General features: G+C 47.8%; 1 protein-coding gene across 1 annotated transcript; it reads right to left on the bottom strand.

Moving 5' to 3' along the window:
- Positions 1 to 10209: 10209 nt before the first annotated feature.
- Positions 10210 to 15912, bottom strand: LOC149329648 (uncharacterized). Its single transcript, XM_089560370.1, has 2 exons — positions 15610 to 15912; positions 10210 to 11953 (listed from the first exon to the last, which is right to left on the bottom strand). The coding sequence occupies exons 1-2, from the start codon at positions 15877 to 15879 to the stop codon at positions 10841 to 10843; spliced, it is 1383 nt and encodes a 460-aa protein (XP_089416496.1). The 5' UTR covers positions 15880 to 15912; the 3' UTR covers positions 10210 to 10840.
- Between the last annotated feature and the right edge of the window lie 1138 nt (positions 15913 to 17050).

The raw sequence follows: 17050 nt of genomic DNA, 5'->3' as shown, positions 1-17050 counted from the left end.
TAAACAAAATATTTTCAGGAACAAACTGTCAGCCGTGGCAGACGTTAGTTTCTATTAAATAGCCGTAATTAAAACTCCGCCCCCCCCCCCCCCCCCCCAGTCGGTCGGTAATTTCCGGAACCCTTCACTACGGTGTCCCTCATAGCCTGAGTCGGTTTGGGACGTTAAGCCCTAACATACCAAACCAAACCTCTCTTGTTGAAACCGCTAGTTCTTGTCTCAGTCCCTGTTTCAGTGCGTTCGTGCTGTGGGATGTTTCACTTAACCTGTCCCCTTGAGCGCTTATATCGAGAGCCATCGGCCTCAAACACGCTGTGATTGCATCCGCCTGCTTTGCAAAGGCGGTTTTGAAAGAAGCCAAAAACGCTGTCTCTTCGACTCGACTTGGAGGAGCTTCGCATTCGGATGAGAGAGGCTTCGAAGTGTCGCAACAGGCTGACCTGAGATGCGCGCACACGTCTCTGCAGAGCACAGTGGCCGAACACTGGGCACATAAAACGGAGTGGTGTTCACATTCCCGCAGATAATACTGGACGATTCCTGAAGCTGCCGTGGAATACTGGCAGCCACTTCCTTGGTTCCAGCACTTCACCTGCAAGGCGAGAAGAGTTATCACTAGGAAAGAAGCCTTTGCATTCCGAGGTAGTTGCTTATGACCTCCTCTCGGCACAATGATTAGCTCGGCGATTTGACAAAACCACTCGGCCAACAGCGGATCTGGGCTGACAGTCTTATGCTTTGCCTTTAAATTGTTTATAGAAGTGAAACGGGAAAAGCTAAGAAATTTTCCGCCATATATGCGCTTTTTATTTGTGATGGGTGCCTAGCGTGGTTTGCGCAGTATGCCCGGTATGTACAGTAGCGACGACAAATCAGTTTTTGAAATAATGAGCGAGATCGCAAATTATTTATCTATACCTTCGTCAAACAATAATAAAAACTGTAGAGAACCGCAGTCTGCTGCTTTGGATAAATTCGGATGAATTTGGATTGGAACGCAAGGAACTTTATTTTTTGCAAGTATTCCTATTCACGTAGCACTTATCACGTGGCCGTTGGATGATTCGGCAAGCTTTTTTGCAAGTAATCGTTGTCTGATATTAGTACACACTTTACCGTCGTACACACAACGCGTTCAGTTCGCGCCCTTCTAACACGCTTGAACCAACAACCCTTCGTGGAGTTCGACACCTGCTGTGATCGATACCTGCAGAATATGCTTGTATGCAATGGACACGTAATCCTCCGCAGCTACCTTGACGTCCCTTTTAGCGTAGTACACATAACTGAAATGACCGCGTGCCCACTGTTCAGCGCTATACTCAGAGATTTGTCCCCCATGGTTTCTCAATTTTTGGCAGGGTGACCGCCTATAATTGCTCCTCGCCATTGAAATTTACTACGTACTTCAAATTATTCAGTGCACAATAACTATATCCATCGTTTTCGCAGTATTTTCGCCACTTTTGTGTGGGATTCGTCTTTTGAATCTATGAGGCGTGATAACCCACTGACTCGATAAACACGGGTTTCATCCCGGCTGCGACGGTCGAATTTCGATGGAGGCGAAATTCGAGAGGCCCGTGTACTGTGCGATGTCAGTGCACGTTAAAGAACCCCAGGTGGTCGAAATTACCGGATTTGTTCGCCACGGCGTCCCTCATAGCCTGAGTCGCTTTGGGAAGTTAAGCCCTCATAAGCCTTTTCCGGCCCTTGAGCGCTGGCGGCCTTAACTTAGTCTACCTACATGTCCGGGAGATAGTTTAACGTTTCATGCTTTTCCATGACACTACACAGCGAATAGTGCGTGCATTCATGCAGGTCAATTTAGTTTACGTTTTACCGAACCTCATTGTGTCCTCTAATGTTTCTGATCTTCCCGTGTTTGTGGGGCTTCATGCATGGGGTGTATTTACCTGTTCATTTCCTGCTCGTTCGTTTCTCCGCCGAGTTCCTTTTTTCAGTGTCGACGAAACGATTGTACTGTCACGAAGGAATGGAACGCGAAGAATAAAACTGAGCTGCGAATTGCCATATAAGATGTTCTTAAGCAGGGGAAGAGCAGAGAGTAGCGTCACTTCGAAAGACGCAAGGCGCTTCTACAGAAAGGTTAAATAGCCTCGCCTCTATTGGCTCTCCAGGAGCTGATATGTTGGTGTATTTGTGTTGCCACCCTAGTTTTCTTGTTCCAGTTTTATTCGTTATTAAGGCGGAAGCCTTTAATGTCTCAGCGTTGTAAGCAGCAGTTGTCGACAGAAATGTCACGCTTTTCAATTGGTCGAAACGGTCGTGACGTCACAGTGCGCGTATTTCAAACGGGGCCAATTGTACTTTGGCTAGTAACCATGCAACCAATTGAAGGGATCGTATAGTACGTGATGCTCAAAGTAAGTGGGACTGAGCTTAGTTAATTGCTTAATTACCCAATTAGCCTAATTAACCTTTTTAGTCAGGCCATATAAATAAAAACTGCCTCTCCCGTAACCGAGCTAGAGTAGAGTAAGCATGAAATGTTTACGGGCATAATGCGAAGCGCACGCGGACACGACGAGACGCAGGCCTGACAAGAATGTATATGCAGCGCGTTCGAAACTATCCGAAGTGCGTAGAGGAGAAAGCGTTTTCAGCACCACTTTGCGCATGTGACACTGGTGATGTTACCACTGGATTACGTCACACATAATTCATGACGAAGTAATGACAAATTACTGATTAGTGTGTAATGACTGATTAATGACTAAATACTAATAAATTGCTAATTAATGACGCTTAAGCTTCGCCTTTAGGAGTGGAACGCGACAGCGTGTTGTAGCGCTACCAGGCAGTCCGCGGAACGCCACCACCCGTTCGGCGTGATGCCTCGTCCTTTGAACGCGACACTTTTTGAGGAAAGGAAATTACGCAGTAATTCCCTGCCATCTCGGTGGACACCCGAGCCGCACCTTACAGGAAGGTAGGAACGCCACCACCCGTTCGGCGCGATGCCTTGCCCTTTGAACGCAACATTTTTTGAGGGCAGGAAATGGAGCAGTAATTCTCTGTCATCGCGGTGGACACCCGAACCGCACCGTACAGGAAGGGAGGAACGTCACCACCCGTTCGGCGCGATGCGGTGCCCTTTGAACGAAACGCTTTTTGAGGAAAGGAAATGGCGCAGTAATTCTCTGTCATCTCGGTGGACACCCGAACCGCACCATACAGGAAGGGAGGAACGCCACCACCCGTTCGGCGCGAAGCTACCGGCGCTTGTATGCCGGTCCTGTAGGAGGGCTTAGAGAGTCTCGTTAAATCTCGTACGGTGCCCGGATGTTCTCGTTTCAGTGCCCGGATGAGTGGAATTCAGTGCCCGGATGTTGGCTCTCGGTCTTGGCGTGACTATCACCACACTGCCGACAACGGGAGCTAAAAGCATTTCATGCTTAAATATTGTGGCATGTATGTGCTTTTTGCACGCGTTATTAGAAATCGGAAATTATAATTCTATGCATTATCAAACGCACAGCTCGACTGATATCTTGATAAACATTGAGAAGGCACTGGCAGCAGTTATTTTTTGTGACTCGTTTGGAGACCAACCGGCGCTTGCATGCCGGTCGCGTAGGGGGGGGGGGGGGGGGCTTAGAGAGTCTCGTTAAATCTCGTTAAGTCTCGTACGGTGCCTGGATGTTCTCGTTTCAGAGCCCGGATGATGGCTCTCGGTCTCGGCGTGACGTCACCACACTGCCGACAACGGGAGCTAAAAGCATTTCATGCTTAACAAAACCGAGTAGGAAATTGGTCGAGCTCGGGAATCGAACCCCGGTCTTCGGCGTGCGAGACGAGCATGCTATCCACTCCACCATGCCAGCTCGATGGTTTTGAATGAACAAAGGCGCGTCTACTGAATACGGTGTCTTCGCTCACTCTCATCCTCCTCCCTTCCCTTCCGGCGAGGTTTAGGTGTCCATCGAGATATGAGAGGCAGATACATTTCCTTTCCTCCAAAACCAATTTACCGACGGGCGAGGCATAGAACCGAATGGGCGATGACGTTCTATGAACTCCCTGGCAGCGTTGTAAGACGCTGTCGCGTTCCAGTCTTAGAGGCGAACCTTAATATCTTAACCACACATCAGTGACCACACTTTAGGTCAAAAAAGTGCCCCCCTGAATTTTGACGGGTGTACACCGAGATATGTGAGACAGTTACTGCGTAATTTCCTTTCCTCAAATACAATTTTCATTTTCTTCATTACGGACCCTCTTTGTCTACTTTCACTAGCACTTCCTCCTTTCCTCTACGGTTCGGTTCAGGTGTCCACCGAGATGACAGAATTACTGCGCCATTTCCTTTCCTCAAGAAGCGTTGCGTTCAAAGGGCAAGGCAGCGCGCCGAACGGGTGGTGGCGTTCCGTGGACTCCCTGGCAGCGCTACAACACGCTGTCGCGTTCCACTCCTAAAGGCGAAGCTTAAGCGTCATTAACTAGAGGTTAGTTAGTATTCAGGCGTTAATCAGCAATTAACCATTAATTAGTGATTTGTCATCACTTAATAATTAGTACTCAATTATATGTGACGCCACCAGTGCCACAGAGGCAGTCAAATTGCTTCGGAAAACGCTTTCGCCTCTACGCACTTCAGACAGTCAAAGTACCCCCAGAATTTTTGTTATTAGAAGGATTTAATTTGTGCGCTTTTCCCTCCGCGCATGTATTTCTGTATTTTTGTGTAACGGAACATAACATAAAGTACGTAATATGCATGCCCCTCTCAGCGTGTACCAAGTCATTTTTTATAGGCGACTTAGCGAGACATAGCCCGTTAAAACATGGCTAGAAAAGGGAATTTTTGTGTTCACGGCAAATTGCCGTCTTTATGATGTTCCAGAAACGATCGAACATTGTTTCATTGATTGCAAAGGTGCAATACTGTTGTGGTGGTGGTGGAAACTTTTATTGCCAATGATGTAAATCGTGGGGGCGAAGCCCCATACATGGCACTTGGATGCCTCCTCAATGTGAGGAGGAGGCACCCTTACAACGCGAAGGATAGCCCCTGGAGCGCAATCCTTCTGTGAGCGCTGGAGATGATCCGGCGCTGGTCTTGAGCGGACGAGCTGGTCAGAAGAGACTCCCAGTAAGACTCCGCCGCGGTTGGTGATGGGGGATGAGGGAAGGTGGGGCATGTGAGGAGGGTGTGTAAGAAGTCTCCTGGTTTGCCGCAAAGTTTGCATGATGACGGGAATTGGTCTGGGTATCGGGTCTGGGTATGGAGCAGTTCGGGTTTGTAGTTGTCACCAATGTGCATCCTGCGCTATGGTGAGGGATGGAGCTGGGGGTGCGTATTCCCTTCGTTTGTCTCGGTAGTACGAGAGAATATCACGGAAGGAGAGCAGGCGCTCCGAGGCTCGTAGAGGGGGCTCGACTCCTGCCCGGAATGTGAGACCTCGGGCTAGGGAATGAGCCTCCTCGTTGCCAGGGAGGCCAGCGTGTGCTGGCGTCCAGATGACGGTGATGAGGCGCCGGGGCTGCCAGAAACGTAGTAAACGAGCAGCGGTGCAGGATGTATAGCCCTTGGCATAGTTTAAAATTGCAGATTTGGAATCGGAGATAATTTTTGTGGCAGGTGTAGAAATGAGAAGAGGCAGCCATCGCGCTTGCAATACTGTTGTGGCATATCTTGCAATGGGCATTGCAAAAAAAGACTTCATTTGAAACCGCATTCTGTGCGATATGTCGCTGCACTACCATTCGTTGATAAACCCTTAGACATGTTCTTTCTGATTGGACTACACAGCCTCTGGAAAACGCGCTTGATGGACCGACATTGTGAATCTGTTGTTTCTTCGGAAGGCCACTTCTGTAGAATGATTGTTCATCTAAAAAAATTGTATGCCCAGACCGAGTTTTAGCCAGAATGGCAACCATTCCGTGCTGTGCAAGTGCAAATGCTCTGCTTCATTTCCCTTTTTCTAGTGTATCATTGCTTAGGTGTGCCGTATTGGATGCATGATGTGCTCTGTGGTATTCGAATCACACAGGCAAGGCGGGCAGTGATTCGAATCACTGCCTGCGAAAACATAGCAACTTCGTTTTTCGGTGCCTCAGACAATTCGGCCGCCTCTGCTGCCTCGTGCCCTTCTTGCATGCACAGAAATGATTTTTAACCATCAGACACCAAGGTGTGCTGAAGTTCTTCCAACCGAATTTAGCTGGAGACTCTTACCCCTAGCGAAGCTCTGTAATTTTCTGCCTACGTTTTTAGGTAACGACAGCTGGAGAACCTGCTCCGGAGATGCGGCCCTATTCTGTCGCCGTTTTAATCTCAGAGACGCTAGTGCCATCTCCAGGGTGGTGACTGCACCGCGTTAATTTTCATCGTTTTCTCTTCGCCGCCGCGGTGCCCATTGGCTGCTCGGTCGCGTGGTCACTTTGCTCCATAACCATGTAGTTAAGTGGTCTGCCCTGGCTCGCGCCTCGCATCGTCTTCGCAAGGCACGGAGGAAGGAAAGAACTCAGGAGAGGCGGTTACGTCACATTTTTTGAAATCGCTCCCTCCTGCTACCCTCTCCTCCGTTCTCTACGTTGCCGCCGTCTCAGCGCGCTTGCGCACGCGCAGCAGATAATGCCGCAGACGACGCCGCTGCGCCCAGCGTTACCATTGGCTGCGCCTTCGGCCAAAGAATTCCAGCAGTCCTTGCGAAAGCGCGTGACTTCCGGCACACTTTCTGGCGTGCAGCTCGGATAGCGAGGGCCTCTCCTGAGCCTCCCTTTCTCCATGTCGCAAGGTATAGCTGCTTGTAGCTGCGTGTCGCTATTGATGTTTGTAAAACTGGTTTTTGTGCAAGGAAATGACGCAGTATCTGTCTCGAATCTCGGACACACGAACCGCGCCGTAATTGAAGGGATAAAAGAAGGCGTGAAAGAAGAGAGGAGGAAATAGGTGCCGTAGTGGAGGGCTCCAGTACAGTTTCGACTAGCTGAGGATCATTAACGTGCACTGACGTTGCGGGTGGTGGTGGTGAAAACATTTATTAAGAAGGGACAGGAGGTATGTTTGGATCAGCCCGTAAGGGACCAATCCTTACAAGCACTAGGTGGAGGTTCCTAGTATGGGACCCCAGTGGCGGTTGCCGCCGCCCGGGCGCGCCCGACTAAGGCTTGTTGGGCCTGTAAGTCGTGGCAGCCGAGCAGGGTCGCCTCCCAGTCCTCCCGGGTTGGGTTGGGGATGGGGAAAATAGCGGGGTTGGAGGGGCAGGCCCACACCATGTGGTAGGTGTCAGAAGACACTGCACTACAGTGTAGGTAGCTGCCGCTAAAGGAGAGGTGAAAATGTTTCAGTGCTGCTGGGCACAGCAATGTATTCGTGAGAAGACGGAGAAGGAGCCGCTCATCCCCCTTCTTCAGGCCTTTACATGGGCTGGGGTAAAGGCGATGACTATTTTGATAGTAGGTTGTAATTTCTTTGAATGTATAGACTGGATTAAAATCGGGTTCCTGATCGGGTGGGGAGGAGAAAACAGCCCGGTGAGAGAGCGCGCGGGCGGCTGCGTCTGCTGCGTCGTTTCCTGCCAACCCCTGATGAGCAGGGGCCCGCAGCACACGGGTGCCTTTTGCGTTTCGCCTCCATCGAAACGCGGCCGCTGCGGTCGGATTCGAACCCGGGTGCTCCGGCTCAGAAGCCAAGCGCCTCTTAACCTCTGAGCCAAAACGGTGGGCACTATTGATGTTCACTGCTCGGATTATCTATGTATTGCTAAGTTCGCGTGCGCTCTACACTTGATTCACGAGATGGCAGGATGCTCGGGGTTGAGATTTTGGGTGTAGATCTCGGTCGAAACGGAAAGCTCTTCTTTCCGTGGTTCCACACGGCATAATCGAAAAAACACGGCGTGCCACTTTCCACTCGTAGTTTGGCGTGATAAAATTCTTCACGTGGGTTACGTGCGGCTGTGCAAAGTAGTATGCAGGCCTGCTTCGTCTGCCGTGTGCAGGCCGCATCTCGGCTGACCGTTAGTGGTTACCTTCCTTGTCTTACTGGCGACCGGAAGCGCAGCAACTCCTACACGTCGCTTTGAAAGCTTCTAAAACTGTCGCTGAATCCCGGTAACAGCACTAAATTTCGCCAAGTACCAGTCTCTTAGTGCTCACTTGGGAGCACCGTCTGCAGGGGAAACGCACCATATTGGGGGATTTTCTCTCGGCTTCTTTTAACAATTGTGTGAAGGAATAAAATGCCTACTGAGTGACATTCCCAGAAGTAACTAAGATGCCTAATGAATTTTGCAACCTCGGCTTGTGTGCCAATTTCCATTAGGCACCTTTATCCAACGTATCTACAAACGTTGCCTTCAGCATACTATCTACCGTGTTGCCGTTACCGGAGTACCGGGATCCCGCCCGCTGCGAGTGAGCACGTGCTGATTGGTCCCCATATAGCAGGCGTACACGCTGCTGCCGGGTAGCTGGCGCCATCTGGCGTCCTCGAGGCGATATATGCTTGCGCATTGGCAATGGGCGGGCCCCCGGTACTCCGGTAACACTAACATTAGACGCCTTTAGCATAACGTGTACCATGTTACCGTTGCCGGAATACCGGGAGCTCGCCCACCGGCGGTATGTGCTGATTGGTTCCGACGTTGCGCGCGTGAGCACAGCTGCCGGGCATGTGGCGCCATCTGGCGCCGTCAAGGCAATTTGGGAATGCGCATTGGCTGCGCGCGGGCTCCCGGTACTCCGGTACCGGTAACGCTAACACGGTACACGGTGCGCTAAAGGTGTCTACTATATCGGCTCCCTGAAAGCTTGCGCAGCTAAGAAGTCGGAACGAGATGAGCACCCATTTGCCAGCGTGTTTTTAACGTGTCTGGCTAAAGTTGTGGTTATAAATGCTACTAAACCATCCTGTTCCAGTAATGCAAAAGAGATCAAGCCAAAAATGTAGAGGTCACTGCGGCAACCCGCATTGTGAGAAGGCGGAAGCATTGACGCCTCCTCGGCACTCGTCGCCTCTCTTTATCATTTTCGTTTCGTTTGTTAATTTAACTACCGAATTAGCGCAATTATCTTTAGCTTTAATTAAAGACCGGTTTATTTGCTCTGATTATACCTTTTTTTATCTCAATCAACCATTTTGGTTTTCCGAGTTTCGCGCCGTGGTAGCTTTCTTGTCCAATTGCTATATCCCCGTCTAGATTATTCAACCATCCAATAGTGTTTGCTATAATTAACCAATTAATCTATGTCAATGAAACTTTTCGTTCACAGAATTGTCCCTCACGAAACACATTTAAATTTATTTCAAGCTTTATTTCCACTCCTTTGCCTATTTTCGCATTATTTTTCCGTCCACGGTTGCCTTCCTGTCGGCTCACTATATCGACGTCTGCGTTATTTTGACGTTTTTTCGACATTTTTGGCTCTAATCAATAAACTAATCATCCCATCAAGATAATTTTTTTCGCGTAACATCCTCACATCATCCTCTTTTGATCACAACCACTTGTTTGATACTATCTCTTCTGAAAACGTCACCACTGCAGCGGTCACGTTTTGCGGACACGTTTTGGTGACATGACCCCGCCGACATAGCCTAGAAATGCTTTCGCAGTAAAACTACGTTAGCACCTTACAACGTTTTTGTAGCACGTGAGCCACCGTCTGCTGACGATCCGCAATCCGGGAGTAGCAGACGACGCGCTTAGTGATCGCGTGGGTCCGCTCCGCTCCCTGGCGCGCCGCTGCTGCTTTCGAGCTGCCCCTACCTGAAAAGTTTCTTTTTGCGACGACGGTTGATTGCCTTGCAGTTACACTTGGCACCGCGCACATTCTGCAACGCAAGCGGGGCGCACGGCGTAACTTCTTACTTACCTTGACGCCTTCCCTTGGAGTGCGGGGACTAGTTGCTTGACGTGCGCGAGAAAAGTATTCTAGACTGCACGACTGAGACAAGCATACATATCGTTGATTTAGTTAAGCATAATTTCGCTCACATTGTCTTGACCGCAGAAAGCTGTTACTCGATTTTTCTCAGCGTACGATGCCGATACAAGTGCCTACATTCGGAGTGAAGCAGACTGCAGTGAAGAAATTTTTATGGACGCATTTCCTTTCTGAACCTCCGTTGCAGGTCATCGTCTCCAACGACAGCGAACATTGGCACTGTAGCCGCAGTGCACAACAGTTGTTCCAAGTTTGTTTGGTTAATCAAAAAAGCAGCACCAGTTGATGGACTACCACCGGATAACTTTTATTTTTTAGAAAATGAATAAAACGATATCGTCAGGATGTACTATTAAACTGAAAAATGAATCTTTTGCAACAACAACAAAAATTGGGGTCCTAATACATAGATATATATTCCAAATAAAATTACATTTACTATCACAATGCGACACCACTGGAAGCTTCCTTCCGCGGAGGCTTTCAGAATAATTGGCACCAGGGGCTTTATAATGTGCACCAGAACTTCCGTGCAGTGGTTCTTTTAATTGTCCAACCACCGAAATCGGGTCAGCCGGGACAGGAAACGAGCCCGCGTACTTGTACCCTGTTCCACGGCTCTCCAGCCTCTAACTCAAAGCGCCAGGTATTTCAAATTAGAGCCGAACTTCCACGTCATTACAAAAAGTGAAAACATTCTTCTCTCTTACAAAATCATGCGCGTAACTCAAGCTTGCTAACCAAAAAACTTCAAGCTTCTTCAGTGCATACAAATAATCCATTAAAAGATTAGAGTCGCAGGCTGATGTGGGGAGGCTTGGTCAGTGTCACCGCAGTCATACAGGTGAAAAAACAGCAGTAACGAACAATTTCTGCTGACTAGCGTAGCTCTTCGATAAAGTCACATTACTGGCTCCTTTCATTCATCGGTAACTGAGGGCAGCAACTCCCACTTAACGAGAAGGGTATCATTTTCCACGTAGCCCTCATTGAAAAGGTCCTTGATGTCGAGGGCACTACCTGGAAGGTAAATTTCTTGGTTATATGACTGTGAGGGCTTGTTAAGTTCTTGTCCATATGCTTTAACCTCTATCTCCCTTTTTGAACCGTCTTTCGGGTGGAAAACACTCAACCTGATATTATGCATGAGTGGCCACTGAAGAAATTCATCCATGTCCCCCTTGTTTACGCGGATACACACATAAAGTTTGACAGATTCGCCTTCTTTTCTGAAGTTCACTCCAGGTGATATGCAGTACCCACGAAGGTACACACTCTCACTGTCATAGGCGGCCCTGGATCCTTTTAGCGCGTTTTCTTGGAGAAGTTTGACACCTTTCACCACGAAGATAGACAGAGATACTTGTAGTTTAGGGTGTCCCAAAAATTCTCTGATTTTCTCTATTGAACTACGGGAATTTTCTTTAGCTTCACCTCTGATGACGCTTGCTATCTGCGTCAAGTGGTCCTTAGTTCCACTCATCGCATTAGCCAGTTCATCTCTCAGAGCTTTTTGTAGGGTGGTGATGCTTTCAGGGAGATTGTTGATTTTAGTGCGCTCCATGGCGAACCATTTCAGTAGTTTTTTGTTAGAGACAGAGATCTCAAAAATGCTTCCACTCAAAGTGGCTTCATTTTGCAGTGTTTGAGCTGCCACTTCTTTCAGAGTTTCCTTGAAGGTATTAATGCCTTCAGAAATTTCATTGAACCTGTCTTCATGCGTGCCAATGGCAATTACCAATCTTTCAAGAAATGCTCTAATATCAGCCGCCTGATTTTCAAATTCTCGTTTGAAATCAAGAAGCGCTGCGTCTTGTTTGGAGCTGGAAGGTCCTTGCTTCTCATAGTGAAGAGGCTGCACTGGTGGAAAACACTTCGATCTGAGATGCGACCACACGTCACCGCAAAGAACCTTCGCCGAGCATTTGGGGCAGGAGGCTGAGTGATGCCCGCATTCGTGATGGAAATGGCGGAAGATCTGTGATGCAGCCGTCGTAGTTTCGCAGCCATTTTCCTTGTTCCAGCACGCAACCTATATGAAAAGAAAAGATGTGATATTAACGGTGCAATTTCGGGCGCCTTTAGGTAAACTCAACTGTGAACTCCTTTCATAATGTGCCCCGCTGCGAGGAGGCTCAGTGGTTACGGTGCTCGGCTGCTGAACCGAAAGATAAAGAGAAGGGAGGGAATGGATCAAGCAGAAGCGTTGTATCATTTCCGCATTACCACCCCGCCTGAATCAGATATAAATTTTATAAACAGATATTATTTATGGTGAATCTACAGCAATACTGTACACGCCTCTGTTATAGCACTATTTCCATTCCTTAAGCAGTTTTACATTGCTGTCTCTTTAAATGTGTTTGCTCTGAACTACAAAAAAAAACTACATGCGTTAGCAGTTAAATTGGTTCAGCATTGAAGACATTGCCAATTTCCTGAAGTGACAATCCACGCTATGCTAGTGTAGGAAAAATTTTTCACTTCCGCAAGCAATGCAAGGACCAAAGCGGGTTAGGCAACCGTCCGGCATTGAAGGCAACTCTTGGTAAAGAACTTTGGGCAAGCGATAGTGACGGCAAATCTCATTCTTGTCGTCATCAGTCTCTTATCACGCAAGGCATGCCATCAACAAGGCGCCGATCTAGGACAGCATGACTAGGAAATGCATACTTTGAAAGTGCTTTGAAAGTAGTTTTGAAAGGCGTTCGTGTGTTTTAGAAACGCACATAGCTTTTCTTCATATTATGACGCTCATCCGCGTAGATCATGCGAGATACTCCCATGCGTTTACTCTTCCTGATCGGGACCTCGTGAACACTGAGCGCTTTTGGCTATGCCAGCCCATGTGTGCTTATTGCCCATTTGCTTGATGCGCACACCTAGGGCACACAAGGAACGATGATACAATGCGGATGTGGCCACTAAGCCTTTCTTGATTCGCATATCACACCAGTTGACTACCTTATGCCTGAGCATAATATGTCACCTTCCTGTAAAGTACCGCAAAAATTTAGTTTTAAACAGTACTATATGAAGTTTTCAGCGCTCGGAAACACGAAAAACATCAAGGAGATACCACATGCGCTACCGTGACGTATGTGGTATCTCCTTGATGTTGTCCGTGTTTCCTCGTGCTGCACACTTCTATATAACAGCCAACTTGCCCAATCAACAACCCTCATCAAGTACTATATGATACCTTAATACCTGATGCCAAAAGCACGGACATGAAACGAAGAAGGGTCAGGGCTCGGGCTAGTGGGTAGTGAACATGAGGATCCGTAGCGCACGAAATTGAAAATTGAATGAAACGAAGGTGCGAAATAGCGCCAGCACGACACCGAAAGCAGCCTACTTTTCTTCCAGAGAGTGCACATCCAGCGTGCAATGCTAAATATGAACTTAACTATAAAACGAGCGTGAAGTGGCTGTAATTATTGTCCTCGGATGAAAGCATTCTTCTTTCCTGCAAGCATACCATTCGTTACGGGGTTGAAAGCGCTGAAGAGACCTCTCTTCAGGGATTGAATGCATCCACCAAAAGGTGTAACACCTGAGATGTAATTGGAGAAAACCGCAAGTATTCAAAGCAAAACCGCGAACAGGTTAGATATAAGTCTAATTGCATTAATCACGCAAGCAAACAGTAAAGAACAAATATTTAACAGATGTTTCTGCACCAGGAATACAAAATATACGAAAGGCAGCTGGCTTATCTACAGCGCTGGGGTTGTATTCGGCGGAGCAGACTATTTGGAACTTCGAAGCACTTCCTGGCTTTCACATGCAACCGTTGCGCTCAAGCAGTGCCACGTGACTACAGGAACGATAAAAGCGCAAAAGTACTGTCCGAGGCAAGGAAGCTGCGGTATGATCTGATATGTGATATATGGTAGGGTACATGATTTCTCCTGCACCACACCGCTCCAGTGCGCTACAGAAACTGCCTGACGTCACTAGATTGTAGAGCAAGGGAGCGCGGTTCATTCGGCGGAGGAAGTGGAATGAACTGACATGCACAGAAACATGCCACTGTTGCAGTTCGAAGCGCCTCTGCATTACACCGGTTTGTGTGCAAGCCTTATTTTGTTATCGTTAACCGCAACACTGCCACTGTTGCCTTCTGCGTATGACTCATAGGCACTTTTGGTATGTGAATTTTGTAAACAAGCAGGAGGTGTACGGGAACGAAAAAATAGGTCATGTTGAGAGGAGATAAATGCACCCCCACGTGAGAAGACTTGTAGTACCGAACAGAAATAACAAAAAATAAAGAAAAGTTGGCGCATGAGCGTCGTCTGAGTTGGCGCGCTGTCTTTGGGGGGCGTTTCTTTTTGTGCAACGTCGCAACTATTCGTCATGGATCACCAACTAGCCTGCAGCCTTACGCTTCCTATGAGAAACTACCAGCACGGTTAAGAAACACTTGCACGCCGCTTTAATCACCGATTTAAAGCGCACCAAAGCGCGCTGCTGGCTATCACTCTTGAAGAGGAAGCTTGAGCCGGTACCTTCTCTGCTGTTCGAAGGCCAATGATTGATAAGGGCGTTCGACGGGCAAAGCTGATAGCGTTGACTGTCCAGGTCGAGCGTGTCGTCATACGCTATTATTCCCTGCTGAGGTATCCAGAAAAAAACCGTCCACACATGCACAAACACTTGAGATCGTTTCTTGTTACGGCTTTATCACTGCTTACGGATACTTGGTTTGGTTTATTGGAGTTTAACGTCCCAAAGCGACTCGGGATATGAGGGACGCCGTAGTGGAGGGCTCTGGAAATTTCGACCACCTGGGGTGCTTTAACGTGCACTGACATCGCACAGTATACGGGCCTCTAGAATTTCGCTGCCATCGAAATTCAGCCGCCGCGGCCGGGATCGAACCCGCGTCTTTCGGGCCAGCAGCCGAGCGTCGTAACCACTGAGCCACCACGGCGGGGTTACGCATACTTCCCCTTCAACACTCATTCACTGTGAAATTATCCATAATTATGTGCAAGTTAATTAATCATCGTGCTCATATTCATGTCTTTATTGATCAGCCTATTAAGACTAATCCTACTATAGGTTTCAACAATGCAATAATCCTGTTTTGCAAAGTGAAGACTAACTGTAGAAAATTTACTGCAATGTTTGCCGGCATATCCTGTCGGAGAATTTTATCATGTGAAATTAAAGCTTCATTTACTGTTCACTCCTTTCACCATCGCATTAAACAGCATTTAATTAATTTGCTGTGTAGTTCTCCAGCTTAACAACATAAAGTTAAAGTTTTATTTTGTCTGTATTTTGTACCGAAGTTGTAACTGTACTGTACTGTACTGAACTGTTCCGTTTTTCATTTCGCACATAATATCGTTTCCGTCGCTCTCTTTTTTGTATGTTGTATTTTTACGCTAATAGATACAGTGCCTTCCATTGTTTGCCATTTTAAGCTATCTGCATTCCTCTAGGAGGTCCCCCCGGCAGTCGTGTACTATGGGACCTCCTTCTGTAGTGATTCTTTTGCATTCACTATTACTGTGTGCGTTACTGAATAAGCTTCAAAACTTGAAGGCGGTCCGGCAGCGACGTCGTTGAAGTCGCAGTTCTTGCTGTGCTGCAATCAATTTTCTTCGACCATGCAACTCGGCATGAAATTCAAGACAAATGCGTTCGTTCCTGTCTCTATTCTTTCACGCTTACCTGTCTTCGAAGCACCTCCTCAGCTGGGCATTCCCTCCACTCCACGTCCTCGTCCTGGAAGTCGCTGCCGTCTAGTGGGCAGATGCGCAAGCCGTCCTGGCTGCACTGCTCGTAGCAACACTCGCAAAACACGTGCATACAGGGGAGGATTGCCGTCTTCTTGCGAACCAATCCGCAGGCGCCGCATACCCTGTGCTGTGGAATAGGCTTCATGAAGCGAAGTGGCCTCCAGTCGAGGTCTGGAGAAAACCCCACCAGCGTGTACTCCATGTTCACAGGAGGTCTGGTTTAACACGTCCTCGTTCGACGCTCTCCGAACGAAAAACGCCTTCTCCAGCTCGGCCAAAGGGCGCTCTTATCACTTCTTTTTCCTTAGCCGTCGTCATGGCGACAATCACGGACGGCGGCCTCTGCTGACTGTCGCTGATAACTCTTTGGAGGGCGCGGCGCTTGCATTGAGTAACCGTTTCAACTGCGACCACCAGCTAGATTGGACGTTTCTTTAAAAACGAATCGCAGGTAGGTGGACATAAAATATGATTTGCAGCTATCCAATAATTGTGATTTTATTCGCGCTGATGACAAATATCGCTTTATTATGTCCACACAGGAACCGCAATAACTTCTTTAATATGAGAGATGCGAATACGTTTGGCTTAGTGCCAAGGAAAAATAAAAACTGGCTGCACTTGAGCATATCGTATCACAAAACTCTAGATAGGTGCGCAGTGCGCACGAATCTTTGGCATGAGTCGCTGAGTAATCAATTCAGCAATGGTCGCCGGTATCTTGAGAAAGACGGGATCCTAGGCAATTCGTCACGAAGGGGGCCACGAAAATGCGCTTTGGGTTGTTTCCCGGCTCTCGCCTTAATTTTCCTTCATACGTGTAACTTCCTTAGCACTGTCAAAATACGTTAACTACGCATAGCAGAATGTTATGTCTAATAGGGCAGAAATATATTTTTAGATCCGGCATCTCCGATGGTGCTAGCGCCTCTTGAAGGGAGCAGGTTTTTGCAACTTCCTTTCTGGAGTGAAAGTATCGATCAACTCAGGCTTATGCAAGTTCCCTGGAGCCAGACTGTAGAAACAAGGCGTCAGCTGTGTGCGAAAACTCGTCGTGATATGCCGAGAAATGCTCCGTGACGCTAACGACGGCTTCTTCACTGGCTAATTGTCCTCGCTTACAAAAATTTCTTTAGTCCGTCTATAGACCATCATAGACTTTTGTCTATATGGTCTATAGCCTTTCTACAGACAAATCCTAGAGAAGAGTCTATAGGCAATGCGAATGCCACAAATAGTCTATAGGCAATCTATAGGTTTATGGCCATACGCTTTTAGTAGACTTTTGTATATATAGCGTCTCTCATAGCCTTAGTCGCTCTGGGACGTTAAACCCAATAAAACAACCTTTTGTCTATAGATAGTCTATAGAC

This window comes from Amblyomma mixtum, chromosome 9, assembly GCF_055824585.1.
Source record: "Amblyomma mixtum isolate Tamu chromosome 9, ASM5582458v1, whole genome shotgun sequence".
In the NCBI taxonomy this organism is placed as follows: Eukaryota; Metazoa; Arthropoda; class Arachnida; order Ixodida; family Ixodidae; genus Amblyomma; species Amblyomma mixtum.
Note: the sequence above shows the minus strand (reverse complement) of the source record. Positions and strands in the feature narration are given on the sequence as shown.

Excerpts from the sequence above, each read along its gene's own strand:
- LOC149329648 (XM_089560370.1), bottom strand. The coding sequence starts at position 15,879 with ATGGAGTACACGCTGGTGGGGTTTTCTCCAGACCTCGACTGGAGGCCA. Across the intron at positions 11,954-15,609 it reads AGGAGGTGCTTCGAAGACAG|GTTGCGTGCTGGAACAAGGA; the intron begins GTAAGCGTGAAA and ends CTTTTCATATAG.